A 14210-nucleotide genomic window follows, 5' to 3' on the forward strand; every position below is an offset into this window, starting at 1 on the left:
CCTGGTAGTCTTGGTCGTCCTTCGGTTCCAAGGCCCTCGACCACCAGTAGTAGCTTGTCGTTTCGGACCGACTGGAAGAATGTCGACCAACGACCTCCAAGCTCTGTTTGCCAACCTCAAACCCAAACCTCGCGATCCTCCGACGCTCTTTCACAACTCCAGCGGTGCCAATTTGCCAACCGCCAACCGCCAACAACCTCAGCCTGCTGCAACGCTGCCAGCACCTCCTAGCCCACCTCCATCTTTCAGAGCAGTGCCTAACGAGAACCAGCACGGTCAGATGGCTACCAGCAGCGGATCTGGCTCGGCCGTTACAGCCCAGTCTCTCTTGAATCTCCTCAACTTCGGTCCTTCACCCTCGTCTGCCCCCAGCGGCAATACCAAAGCCACTGTTTCCGCCAAACCTGTGGAACGTCCGCCTCAAGCTGAAGCGCCACCTGCGCAAGAGCCAGTAGCCCATGAAACATCCGTGTCCGCGTCTGATCTGGTGGCAAAGTTCATGAACCCTACGCCATCTACGCTGGGAGCGACGCAGCAACATGCATTCGATCTGCACGATCAGGGAGATGGTGGCAAGCCACCATTAAATTCCCTTAGGGACGCGTCTCAAGATGCTCTACTCAAGCTGCTCAGCAGGTCGCACGCGTTCAACACCCCAGGAGGACAATCCGTATTAAGTGAAGGTACAGAACATCAAAAGTCGCACAAAATGGGCCATGACCAGACAACCTCGGCAAGAAAGGGGGCAAACTCGCCGGTCCAATTCTTTGGCTTAGATCCCGGCTCTAAAGCGACACCCTCTGCAGCATCGCGACCAGAAGCAAACCATTCCAGCCACAGTCAGTCTATTTTTACATACACCAACCCTTTCGAAGCCTTGAACGCCTCCCGTTCACAAACACCAAAAGTAGACCGTACTGCTCCGGCGAACAGCGTCGAACTTCCTCGCACAAGTGTCGAGGCCGGAGAGGATCAAGTTTCGGATGCACATTCTGGCCTCGCTACTCCCGAATACGTTGCCAGAAGAAGAATCCTTACTCCCAAGCTACCGTCTGCAACCAAGGCAAACACAATGTCGCGAGAAGTATCGCTCTCTGCGTCGGACATGGAGAAGAAGGCTGGTGGCGGAGCTGCCACACCAGCCAAACCAGACCATGCCCCGTCCCAGCCTGCTGCGGGAGAGAATGGTGAAGTCGCAAAAGGTGGTGCAGTACCGCTTCTGGCGTCTGCCGAGGGACGAATCCACAGAAGTCCAGAGGCTGAAAAGACTGGGGACAATCAGGTCGAAGGCGGGGATGACTGGGAAGATGCGGAAGAGTTACCGAGCAAAGATTCTCCAAGAGTTGTGCCTGTGTATAACTTCCCGATCAAACCATTTGTTTCTATTACGTTGCAGCTTCCTTCAGCTCCTGATGTCGGCATCAGAGATGACGGAGTAATGGAAATCTCACGCTTGAAAAAGGACTTCGATCAGCTCGATCGTTCTCTTGCCGCCGCAACCTCAAAGTACATCACGTACGCACTTGTCAAGAATGGGGGAATGCGCATTATCAGACAGGATGATGGCAGCGATAGGCAGGTCTTCAAAAACTCCCACGACCGAATTTTCAACGTCACCTTGTGCACCACTTCTTCCACTGGCGCTCCCTCGGACGATCAGGCTGTGCTCGGGACCGGTGTCAGTGGCGCCGTGTACTATGCCACAATCTCGAGGAGTGGAAACGACCTGTTCGAGAAGGACGAGCTTGATTCTGAAAGTCTCATATTTCCCCCGTATCCGCCATCCGATGAGAACGCCGCCGGCGGCGTGCTGAAGACTCGAGCAAAACGGAGTTCGCGTCACCCCGAATTCTTTGCTATCGGCCGGGGCAAAGCAATCCACCTTATCTGGCCCGCAACTGCAATGTCACCAAGATATGGTGTCACTGACGACAATCGTCGTGTTGACGTGGACAAATTATTCGAAGAACGAGCACTACAGATAGCCACGGGAAAGGCTGGCAAAGATTTCACGTTTAGCGAGGATGACAGCTTGATTGTGTCTTTAGACAAGACAGGCAGACTGCGATTTTGGGACATAAGAAAACTCATCGACGAGTCCACTGCAACATCGGCACGTATTGCTGGTATGACTGTTGACATGCCCCTACTATCGCTTTCTACAGCATCACCAGCCGAGAAATCGTGGCCGACTTCCGTTTTGTTCGTGGACAAGGCACGCCCTTACGTCAAAGGAGGACCTCAGCGGTACGTTCTTGTCGGGCTGAGACAGAACCACACCCTACAACTTTGGGACATTGCCCTCGGTAAAGCCGTCCAGGAGTTGAACTTCCCCCATGAGAATGAGACAGATGCCATTTGCAGCGTCAATTACCATGCCAATAGTGGTATTATCGTCCTTGGACACCCCACTCGAAATTCACTCTTCTTCATTCATCTATCGGCTCCGCGGTATACTCTGAGCTCATCGTTGGCCCAGGCGACCTACATCCAGCGTATCGCCACAAAGGATCCTGATCTTCCCAGACCCGACTCCACTGCCTGTATGAGTGGAATCCGGGAGATTTCTTTCGCAGGAAAAGGCAAGCTGAGGAGTGTGGAACTTTTGCCGATTTATAGGACAACGGAGGCACAGAAAGCCGTCGATGTGACAACCCCCTTGTTCGAACTTTATGTTGTGCACTCTAAAGGTGTCACCTGCTTGAGCATCACGAAAGAAGACCTCGGTTGGAACTCAGATAGCAAAGTCATTCGCCCCATTGACGCAGCTAGGGAGGGCATGGTGACGTTGAAAGAATTAAGGCTCGGAAGTGTGATTGAGGAAGGCAACCGGAGTAGGAGCCCTGCGGAAGAGGTACAGCAGTCGGTCAAAACATCGAAGAAGAAGCTGGGGAAGAAAGGCAGTTCTGTAGGGGAACGTGCAGAGGCTGCCCAATCCGATCGACAAGACGTCCCCAAAGGTACACCTTCGCAAGTCCTCGGTAACGCTGCCGAACCTTACTCCGCTGTTCCAAACGGCGACTCTCCCATGGCAAAAGACGGTAAGAAGAGCAAGAAGAAATCTGCCCTACATTCAGAAACTACGGGCCCTGGGAAAACATCTTCACGCACAGCGTCGCCATCCAAAATTGCATCGCCGCCGACAGATGTACGGCTTGATTTGGGTCATACCGCTTCACCGGCACATGAGCCGATGCCAACGGTTGCTGCCAATGAGCCTCCTTCTGCTCCACAGGCTAGCGACAAATCTGAAGCCGTTACAGTTGGCGTTGCGGACGAGTGGCTAGCCAAGGAGCTTAAGAAGGTGGAGCGTGTTGTCTCGACAGAATTCCGCAAAGAATTGAATGTCTTGTATCAGAACATTCAGAACGATCGTGTTGTGCAAGACTCGTCCTCTGTGGCACGTCAGGAAGCTCTGCTTCGACTGGTCTCCACTACCTTGACGAACAATGTCGAGAAGGCCTTATCCCGCATACTCGCTGCGCAGCTGCATGAATCAATGCTTCCGGCGTTGACGAGTGCCACCATCCAAGCCGTAAGCAGTCAAGTTGGGGAGACCGTTGCGAATTCCCTTCAGTCATTGGTCCCCCGCGAGCTCGGTGCGCAGCTGCCTGTGGTTCTCAGTGCAGCACTGCAGAGTCCCGGAATCAGTCTATCCATAGCAGAGACAGTTTCTCAGAAAATCTCCAAACAGACCGAAAATCAACTTGCGGATATTCTGCAAAAGGAAGTCGTGCCAGCCTTCAAGAGCCTTGCCATTGCGACCGCCGAGAAGGCAGCATCCGAGGTCGAAGTTCGACTACGAAAAGAGATCCGCCAGTTGGAAAATGACAGACGACACGATATGAGTCGGCTGGAGAAACTTGGTCAAGTGTTACAGGCTACAGCAGAGACTTTGCAGCAAATGTCCGATACCCAAGTCGCGTTCCAGGGCCAAATTCTTAAGGATCGTCGACAACTTGCTCTCCTTGGGGAGAGTAGCACGTCGACGACGTCGCAGCAGGTATCAACCGCGCGCATACCTCCATCCCCGCAGACCATCGGTCGGCCAACGCCCAAGGAGCTGAAGACCAAAGAGGAACTGGAATTCGAAGAGATCTCTCAGATGATGAATGAGGGCCGCTATGAGGAGGGTTCAATCAAATGGCTACAGTCCTCGCAGCCAGTGGAGCTGTTCGACAAGCTCTTCATTCATTTTACACCTGAATACCTGGCCACCGATGTATCTCCGCTCATTGCCTTCTCCATTGCCGTCACAGTGGGCAATTCTTTGACAACTAATACCGCTCGGCGGCTTGAGTGGATTGTTGCTGCCTTCAATGCTGTTGACCTCTCCGTAAGTAGACTGTTTTCGAAAGCCCGTCCGCTGACACTAACGCCTGGACTTCAGGACCCAGAGATCGCCGACCTAGCACAGCACGCCCCGGCCCTGCTGAGCTCGCTTATTCAGAAAATTGAAGGTCTGTATATGGCAATTGCCGAGCGAGATCCAAGAGACCCAGCACTGCAGATCATGCCAATTGTTTCGAAGAAGGCGAAAGACATGAGAACCTCTTTGTTGGGCGCTGTGGGACATGGTGGAATCAATCAAGGTGTTTGAGTTGTGGATGTTGGGGGACTATGGTGGAGGGGGCAGTGCTTTCATTTCGCGCATTGGAACAAGCATCCAAACGGTGACTGGCTTCGCAGTTCGAGGTTCTCCTTCAGCACTGGCGTGTGAGTGAGGTACAGCTAAGTCTGCAGTTTGTGACCGTGGACCGGCCTATCATCAAAACATGCATGAGCCTCCACGACGCAGTTGTTCTTCGGATGAGAGATGTGGTAGCTATCGATTCGGGGGATTTGAAGGGGTTTGCCGAAACCAGGTCTCCGCCGTCCCTGGGAAGGCTGCGTAGCCAAAATAGCTGGGGAGTCGCTGAAGCTCCAGTTCAATTGAGGATATCCACGTCACGAGAGGTGCGTTGATGTCTTTGTCCACCTGTAGTTCTCAGTCATCGTTCTTGGAATAAGGTACATACTATGCCCAGTGCTCGTCTCCTTGAGTCATGAGGCTGACCATCAGCCTCTCAACAGGCCGCCGGCGACAACGACGCTTCGAATGTTCGCTTTGTCCAAGGCCCGTTCCCAGCCCAAATCAACGGAGAGAATGGATGCTGCGATTGAACGGTCACCGTAAATTGAGAAATCGGTGACAGCCACATCACTTGACGTCCCCTGCGGCAACGCCGGTATCTTCCATTTGCATGACTGTCAACAATGCACCTCTCTTCGTTGTCTTTCGGACTGTCAATTGCAGACCCTGTCATAGCTTGACGATGGACCGGCCTGTTGGAGAGACCGTTGTTTTCAACCGCTCCCCTCTGTTGCAGCTCCTTCAAGGGACTCTGGGGAAGGAAGTTGACTTTCAAGCCCTGGAAGCTCTCCTTATAAGCCGTCTCATGCGGGATTCCAAGTTCCGCTACAGCCCCAGGATGGGATTCGAAATAGGCATACAGCAAGACCATGGTCGTCAGTGGTTTGCTTGTGCACCACCTGACGAGTTGGAGCGTCGCGTCTTCCCCGAAAGATTCGCAGGCCCGGAACCTGCATCCAGGCAAGGTCTGATGCCTACCAAGAGGGCTCCGTATCCATGGTGGGTGGCCCAGTGTCTTCATTATGACCTTTCATGTCCCTTGACGAGAGCCGACGCCAAGGCGCGGATTGGGAGATGCCTACTGGCGTCCACTTTGAAACAATCGCCCAGACTGAGCGCTGTGGAGAGAGGGCTAAGGAGAAGCTTTCAATCCCAGCAATCCTTCCAGCAGCGACCAAGCGAAAGCAACAGTACGGACGAGCAGGGCATGGCTGACCCCAGCAGTGGACAGCGTGAGAGCGATTCGCGTATTGAGAAAGACGGAGGACACTTGAGAGATCAAGGAGGTTCACAAGAGGCGGATGGAATTGCGGTGCAGATGCCACAATTGTCTTCGCTTGCCCAAGCAATAAACCGCGCAATGACTCCAGATCCGAAGGATCAGACGACTGGAACAGTGGACAATATGACCTCCATGTCCTCGGTATCCGATCTCAATGAGGTTGACGTCCAGGGGAGCGACAAGCTGCTCGAGCAGCTCGGCGAGGACTACATCGACGACGATGCCATGGATAACGACGGTCCAGACTCGGATGTAGCTGCGATCCCTGAAGTGAAGATAACGCGCTCAGCCACAGCCAGATTTCAAGGAATGGGCAGGATCATGGGCAAAAGCCGCGCCGCCCCAACTGGGTCTACTATAAAGCCAACCGCATCCCACAAACTGTCAACCGGAGACCGCACGGTGAGGAGGCCGAAAGTGCAGAAATGTCTTCCCGTCAGTGCTCCAAAGCGCACCCAGGACCGAGGCGCAGGTGCAGCAGTGGCCAGAATTCCACTTGCGTCTTCTACAAAGCGACCGCGGACCGCGGACAGGATGGCTTCATCGACAATGTTGAAGGAAGCAGCTCCGCTCGGCGATCCGGCGAGAGGCGGGAAGAATGTGACTAAAGCAAAGTGCAGGCCCAAAACGAGGACATTGACCGCCAATGAGAACAGTACCAATGCGGTTGAATCAGGCCTTGATATACCCCGGTGTGCACGAGTCAGATTGCCGACCAGATCAGAAGGGCAACAAACCCCAGTTCGAAAAGCCCGGTTCGTGACCCTTGATACAGATCCAGACACCCCCAGGGCCGCACTAAAGTCAACAAAAGCCGTTGAATGGAGCACCGCCGCCGCATTCGCACCCCCAGCGTTCCCAACGGCTCTCAAAAAGCCGGAAGAATCATTAGCAGGACGCTGCACACATTTGCAGAGAGAGGAATCAAAAAGAAAGACGACATTGACGGCATGTCTACCTCCCCCAGACGAAGGGACTTGCAACTACGCGACGCAAGATGCTACAGACTCAAGCTCTGAAATCGGTCTGCATGCAGGGAGGGCTCGACGGTCCCCCCCACGCCCGAGGTTGAGGATCTCGACGCAGCTGCTATGAGAGAAGATGCTAACGAGCAAGCGGCCAAGCAACTCCATTCGTCGAGACGCAGCGACATCGTTCGAGGCGAAGCCGGCACAAACGACGTGCTAGCCGAGGCCTGTGATCAGGAGCCGTGCAAGAGAAGCCACCAGCAGAAACATGCCTCCCCCGCATCAGCTTCAAGAGAACCATCTGACTATGCGGCCAAAGCATCGAAGGATTCGAGCCTCAAGCCGGTCGATGCCGGTGTTCCCAGTGGGACGAGCAACAAACGGTCGCATGCAAGAGCTTTTGGCGGCAACCAGCCCGCGACGGGACGGCCCCGTCTTAAACCAGACGATCAGCGCCAGCACCAGGCTCAGGGCAGCGTCACAAGGCCCCGGAACGAGAGCGCGACGGTCAAAGCTTCGCCCAAGGTGGTTTACATCCCAAACTATTGGGAAAACAGTAGACCACACTACCCTCTGCTTGAACACGTCATGGATCGCGATGGAAACTTGAAGAGACCTCCATTCACCACCTCGGTGTCGAGCACGGCGACATTGAGAAATCAGATCGGAGATCCCTTTTCGCAACTGCCCAGACCCGGGCGGGCGCGGAGTGACGCGCATCATAATACGAATCGCAGAGGCAAGGGACACGATCCCGGCCGGAAGGCGGCAAAGCCGGGCGCCAAATGAAGCCCGATTGCAGGAGCATGACACTTGTTGGATGGGAGGGATGCTGCGATGAATGTTGTGTGCGAATGAATGTCGGCGTACCAGGAACAGCTCCACGCTGAACGTCAGCAATGTCTCATTCAAACTGGCATCCATGGAGGCCGTTGTGGTCATTTCCATCGGACCAGTTTGGACTTCGTACGTACGATTGATGGAGGAGCCTCGTTTTCCACCACGGAGTTTTGAAACATGTCAAAAGCTGTACACGCGGGTATTTAATCCCACGGCGGGCTGTCGGGGGTTTCGAGAATGATGGTAAGAGGCCATGAATCACGTAGCATACGGTAGTTTTCAATAGTGGCCGCCGTGCCATCCCTCCGCTCTGCTTTCCTCGCTCTCCACGCTACCCATGCTTGAACTTCTTTTCAGCAGGTCTGTCAGAGACACCTTCTCCCTATTCTGGATTGCCCTCTCCAACTCTCGCCGTCGCTTTCTTCCCATCTTGCAATTGGCAGTGTAGACGCAATCCTTCTTCTCCTTTGCGCCGAAGCCGCCGGTCCAGAAACCATCACCCTCACAGGAATTGCCAAAGAGATCCAGGGCAAGGACGAAGAAGACCAGTGCGGTGGTGATGGAGATGAGGTCCAAGGAAGAAAGCGAGTCGGCCAGAGGGAGGCAAATGATGACGACCGCCACCCCGACCCGAATGGCCAGGCGTGGCCGTTTCCGAAGCCGGGCATTGGCGAGGCGCTTGTGAATATGGCAGAAGGAGATGACAGCCATCGATATCAACGCGAGCCCTAGCCCGCAGCAGTAGAACCATCGGAGGGCTTGGCCGACTTCTGGTTCGCTTAGCTCTTGATAATGCTCACCCAGGCTTTCCTGATTGGCATCGGCGCAATCGTGGGCAAGGACGAGCCGCGAAAGAGTGGATGCCGCCAGGACATATCCCATAATGAAGGGAAGATGAGCGGTTATCCAGACGGTGCTGCTGACGGCGTGTCGTCGGATGGCGTGGACGTGGATGTGATATGCATCTATTTCGAAATAGATCCTATGTGGGACATCAGTATGCGGCCTATGACGCAGAGCTCTACAAAACCGCACCAGTTGAAGATGAAAGCCTGAATGAGACCAAGGACACCTTTGCCGAAAAAAGCGTTGATCCCAAACGAGGCTCTTGACTGAAACAAGATGGTGAGGATGGAGTAGCCAAAAACCTAGGGACTGGCGTCAGCTTCGAATGTGGACCACAGTCTGCAGGGTGGCGTACCAAGGACACAAACGCATTGTTGCGCTCAACGCGATGCTCGATGTTGATGGCGGGAAAGAACTCGAAGTACTTGGCGATGGCGTTCAGGAACGTCTTGTGGCCCGCGTTCTTCACGAGGTAGATCAAGAAGACCCCGCCAAATGCGTCAAATGCCAGGGCTACAAAAATCAACGCCAGTTGATTAGGCCATTCGACATGAATACTTCCGATCCAGATTGCGCAGGAGATCAGCACGAGAATGGCCATGGTCACCATGGTGCCTCGAATGTTCGGCAGAATGATGCCCGTACCGACATACCACACAGCGGCAAACAATCGTTGGGTAATGTAGAAGGCAACGACCGAGGTATACGTTGTTTCGAAAGCGTAGGCGATATTGGTCGTGAAGCCAAACAGGCAGACGAGGTAGAAGATGACGTTCAGCCGTTGAAAGATGTCGTCAATCTCGAAATAATTGATGATAGACATCAAGTCCGACCAGATTCTCCAACCGATGGCAAACACAATGACGAAGTGGAGCAGAGACAAGCCGCCCGGATGTTCGACCGCTCTTTCACCTACGATGTCTATCACGCCAACATAGACCAGGTCGACGAAGAGCTCGAACGAGGCGACTTCCCCCGCTTTGGCAGATCTCCAGAGCAGGCCTTTGTGAAAGTATTGACGGACGGTGGGACGACGAATGAACCTGAGCCCGTCGGTGGTGCGGTCGTTGTGCTTGTCACTCGCGGACGGGTGACCGCTGTGGAAGGAGGCACTTTCGGAGACGTCGTCTTTGGTCCTCAGATGGGCGGAATATCCGTACCGGTCGAAAGAGGCATCAAGCGAGACGGCGTGGGCCGTGACTTGATGGAGTTCGGCCGCGAGAGCGTCCAATTCGGACTTGACCCTTTCAATGTTGGCATAGACATCTCCATGGCGCTCCTTCAGCTCGTTCCTCTTGGCCTCCTGGTGGGCGTGCAGATCTCTGATGGCCTGCAGATGCTCGGCCGAGCCCTGGAGGATCACATCGAACTCGTCAACTGTCTTCTCGCGCAGTAGCTCGGTTCTCTTTTGTTCCATATGCTCGGGAGAACGGCAAATGTGTAGTGTCTTCCCGCTGTGGGGATGCACGAACTCTAGCAGACGCCTTCCTTGGGCATGGGCATGGCGGAAATGGTGGTGGTGACCTCCATCGTACTTGACACCAACAGAGCCTGGTTCAACGTCTAATTCTGGTGTGGATGTCATGTTGGACTTTCGAGTGCTGATGCTAGGAGACGGAGAACAGAAGCAGGAAATCTGAAGGTACCTTACACAGGCCAACGGTGCGGTGTGGTAGCCCGGCTGCAATCAGAATGGACCAGGTGACCTCCGTCATGATGGAGGTAATCCGATGAGAAGGAGGAGGGAGTTGGGGCACGAGTTGTCCTTTTAAATGCGACAGAGGAACCAACCAAGGCTTTTGGCTCGTATTGAATGCTGACCTGTGGCAGACAACATGCGGTTCGATTGGACGAGATAGACGAGATAGACGAGAAGCAGGGGGAGCAAAACGGCGTAAAGGAGCAAAAGGGGGGAGTTTGATATCGCACTAGGCCGGAAACGGATAGTCCATGGTTAGTCAGCTTCAGCGCCCAGCATTGGACTAAAGGCACATATGTAGGTACATACATACCTAAGGTACATACCTACATGCCTTGGTAGGTACCTGAGAGACGACCGTAGCCGGCGACGAGGCTGGATGCTGATGTCTGCCAGTGACGAATCCGAAGGAAAGTGTACGAAAGGAATTGGATATATTGACCTGTAGTTTCAAGTTACTTTAGGAACTCATATACCATTGGTGATCAATGAAACGTTATGCATTAGGCCTCAGCTGTACACATTCAACGTCTTTCGGCATGAAAGACTGTTTCTGTCCACGTCCCCGGTCGAGTATGGACCAAGCGGCGTAAACAGCTCGGGAGAACAAGCACGAATCCGGCGCAGGTTTCATATCATGCTGCTGCGAGTGAACTGCGTGCTCCCCTACCGCGTCCTCGAGCTCTCTTGAGCAAGCCACATGAGGAATCTTTGCACTGGGAGCACTCCCGCCCGCATGAAAGACAGCGGTTGCAGCGGTTGTGCAGCAAAAACATCCGTAAGCAGCATCCCAGTCGCAGTCATAGACCATCCTCGGTCCAGCAGAAAACCCCTCGCACAAACGCCAAATCCAGTGTCACCCTGCTCGCTCAACGCTCTGATCAAAAAAAGGAAGGATCTCCTTCTCCACGTAAGGATGGAAACGTTCATGTTTTGTGCGTTTTGTTCTTGCGTTTCGCCAACCCTTGAACCTTCTGCGGCTGCGCGAGCACCATGTCATTAGGCATAGTAGTGCCCGTAGTAGACTGTCGTTCAAGTTCGGGGCTGTCGACGCGTCTTCTTTTAGTACGAGGCTGCGTTCCAGCACCTACCAGAAGAGTGTCTGTCTGTATAGGAGGCCTCTGGCCCGTGGCCTGTCCAGGCTTTTTTAGAAAGCTCTCAAGCAGAACAGATGCTTGCTCTCCAATATCTTCCGCATCCAGTTCTTCAGGCTCTATCGCGACCTTCATAATACCGTTGGGCTTATGGACCGCCCCGGCCTTGTGCTGGGTCGATCGTTCCAAGTTGGAGGCATTATGTCCAGCCGCTGCCGCATGAGCTCCAATATCCTGGCTGGATGGCGAACATGCTCCTGTGTCTGGCGAGGAGGCCGGAAAGCGGTCATTTCCGGACAACGCACGGCGCAAGGCGGCGACCTGGGCCTCGACATCGCTCATCTGCTTGTCATTAGATGCCCGGCATGTCGCTTGCTGTTGATCGAACCGAGTATGCGAATCTTCAAGTCGCTTTAGTTCGGCCATGACGGTGTCACGCACTGTTCTGAATTCACGGGCTAGAGACTCATACTCTGACTTGACCTCAGTCTTCGCACACGATAGGTCTTGCTTCAGCGCCAGAAGTCGCTGCTCGTGATCACTGGGAGGGTCTTGTGCCTTCGGTGCAGGTTCTTCAAGCCTCCTCCATAACCGGGCAATATCCCCTTCGACTTTGACAAGCCCCTCTTCGAATCTAGGCAGTATTGGACACAGAACGCCCACCATTTGTCGTGCAAGGGTCTCACTGGTCAGGTTGTCGAACCGGTGAGTCTGCCACTGAATTATGTGAGTTTGCTTTTCAAGTCCCTTTTGCAGCTTAGCCAGCTCAGACTCAGAATCCTGGAGCTTGGGTATAAGACCGGCTACACTCTCGAGCACCTGGCTTTGTTCACTGGATAGTGAAGTCACAGCCGGCCGAGTGTGATTTTCCACCTCCGATAGTTCGTTCTGGATGCTCTCGATCTTGTCGCTTAACTCGTGGTTGATCCTTTCAATCTCCTCCACAAGCAATACATCACGGGCCCTGTTAGCGCGCGCCGTTTCGGAGGTGTGCTTATCTAACCGCTCATGAAGATCCCGAATCTGAGCGCCAAGATCCTTACCTGTGCCCTGCGCCGGGGTGGCGGCCATTTTCAGCTTTAGGGTAGAAATCTCATCCCGTAGCGAATTCCACTCGCGTATGTGGCTTTCCAAGGATTGCTGTAAACGCTGGGTTCGGTCCGCGGCGCCTGTGCCTGTCTGCTGGAGGGCCGAAATCCTATCCTTGAGAGCAACACTTTCACTCCTAAGAGTCTCTATGCTGCTCTCGTAGCCGGCCAACCTAGCCTCGAGGTCGCTAAATTGGCCACGTAAAACGGCCGTATCAGTTCGATAGCAACTGGCATCTTTTTGCAGCAAGTTCAACTGGCTTTCCGCATCCTCTACTCGGGTCTGTAAACTCTTCACCCTCAGGTTGGTGCTCTTCCTCATGCTTTCAAGATCAACCGCACCCTGCTCAAGAGGCTTGAGCCTGGCTGACAGTTTATCTACCTGCTCTTTGATCTCAGCCACGCCCGTGCGAAGACTATCGTCCATCTTGGCCGAAGCCTCGGACTCTTGCCGCTGGATAGCAAACGAGTCTCGGATATTATCCTCGATCGTTTTCGTCCGGTCTTGTAAGGTATGGAGGCTCTTTTGAAGTGCGTCGTTATCTCGTATTATAGCCGACATACTGTCCTGTAAGGTATGGACGTTTTTTCGCAATGCCTCGTTCTCGGCAGTTAGATCCGTAATATCTTTAGCTGCTTTCTCTGAGTGGAGCTTTGTGGTGGTTTGTGTACGCAAAGTTTCAAACTCTTTACGGAGCTCGTCGACTTGTGAGGCCCGAAGTCTAGACTGCTCATCCTCTTTGACGATGATATCAAAGAGCCGTCGTACTAGATCCGACGAAGTAGCATTCTCGCCTTCGGAGCACCTACGTGTCTCTTGCTGGATGTATTCGTAATCTGAGTCAACCTTTTTTTGTTCCTCCAAGGCTTGTTCGACGACGATCGGAAATTGCGTAAACGACCGCTGGAAGTGTTCGTATTTGGCTCGCGCGGCCTGGGCTTCTGCTTTTAGGTAGTCTCGTTTCCGTTTTGCGATGCCGTTGTCTATAGCGCTTGAGACAAAAGTACGTAGTGCTGTCTGAAGTTGACTCGCCCCACTTCGGGGAGGTGAGACTTCTGTAAGTTGGACTGAGCACTTTGTGGGGTACTCGAGTCGGACGGTACAGATTCTTTGTTCCTTGCAAAAGAATTCATTCTCGCGCTCTCAACACTAGGGTGGGAGGATGGTAAAGGATCGGTAACACTGTGAGAGGCTGTCCTCACCCTAATACGAGGATCCCTGGACGTATTCGGCGCATCGGAAGATGTAGACCGGGTGTCGGGCACACTATTCTGCATCTTGACAGCCGCCACATCCCGCATGCTCTCCGAGAGCAACGCGACCGAGTCCAACACCGCTGTTGCTCGTAAATTAGAAGTATAGTGAGGGTTAATATCTTCTCCGACGCCAGTGTCAACTGTTCCTGTGCAAAGTCTAGTGCGTCATTGACCAGTACTGAGACTTTAGGCTGGGCTGGGAATAACCCATGCGCTGGCTTGACGCATTGAAGTAGTATCAGAGATCCATGTTGTGAATATGGTAGCGAGTTGATGTGGGCAATGGCAGTGGTAGCTGGAGTAGTAAGTCGGTATCAATGCGCTACTAGTAGTAATACTTCACGGTACTTCTGGTAACCGCAGGTGGGATGCGCCGATAATGCTCTCCCAACCCCTATTATGGAAGGTTATCCGAGCCTCAATAAATCCTCACACTCGACGTTGCCCGCGTGTCGTCGTCGTCGCGGTTTCGACGTGCACTGGCAATCGACCATTTTTTGAAG

General features: G+C 53.6%; 4 protein-coding genes across 4 annotated transcripts; 2 read left to right on the forward strand and 2 right to left on the reverse strand.

Moving 5' to 3' along the window:
- Window positions 1–79: 79 nt before the first annotated feature.
- A1O1_01736 (uncharacterized protein) lies at window positions 80–4600 on the forward strand (the record flags this gene model as incomplete). The annotated part of the gene is made up of 2 exons (XM_007722648.1): window positions 80–4336; window positions 4391–4600. The coding sequence occupies 2 exons, from the start codon at window positions 80–82 to the stop codon at window positions 4598–4600; spliced, it is 4467 nt and encodes a 1488-aa protein (XP_007720838.1).
- A 715-nt stretch (window positions 4601–5315) lies between these two features.
- A1O1_01737 (uncharacterized protein) lies at window positions 5316–7672 on the forward strand (the record flags this gene model as incomplete). Its single annotated transcript, XM_007722649.1, has 2 exons — window positions 5316–6939; window positions 7032–7672. The coding sequence occupies 2 exons, from the start codon at window positions 5316–5318 to the stop codon at window positions 7670–7672; spliced, it is 2265 nt and encodes a 754-aa protein (XP_007720839.1).
- Window positions 7673–8002: 330 nt separating this feature from the next.
- On the reverse strand, window positions 8003–9986 carry A1O1_01738 (uncharacterized protein; the record flags this gene model as incomplete). The annotated part of the gene is made up of 3 exons (XM_007722650.1): window positions 8003–8705; window positions 8759–8871; window positions 8925–9986. 3 exons carry the CDS (start codon window positions 9984–9986, stop codon window positions 8003–8005), a joined length of 1878 nt encoding a protein of 625 aa, XP_007720840.1.
- Window positions 9987–11194: 1208 nt separating this feature from the next.
- On the reverse strand, window positions 11195–13728 carry A1O1_01739 (uncharacterized protein; the record flags this gene model as incomplete). The annotated part of the gene is made up of 2 exons (XM_007722651.1): window positions 11195–13567; window positions 13654–13728. 2 exons carry the CDS (start codon window positions 13726–13728, stop codon window positions 11195–11197), a joined length of 2448 nt encoding a protein of 815 aa, XP_007720841.1.
- Window positions 13729–14210: the final 482 nt, after the last annotated feature.

Source organism: Capronia coronata (assembly GCF_000585585.1).
Source record: "Capronia coronata CBS 617.96 chromosome Unknown acBCG-supercont1.2, whole genome shotgun sequence".
Lineage (NCBI taxonomy): Eukaryota > Fungi > Ascomycota > Eurotiomycetes > Chaetothyriales > Herpotrichiellaceae > Capronia > Capronia coronata.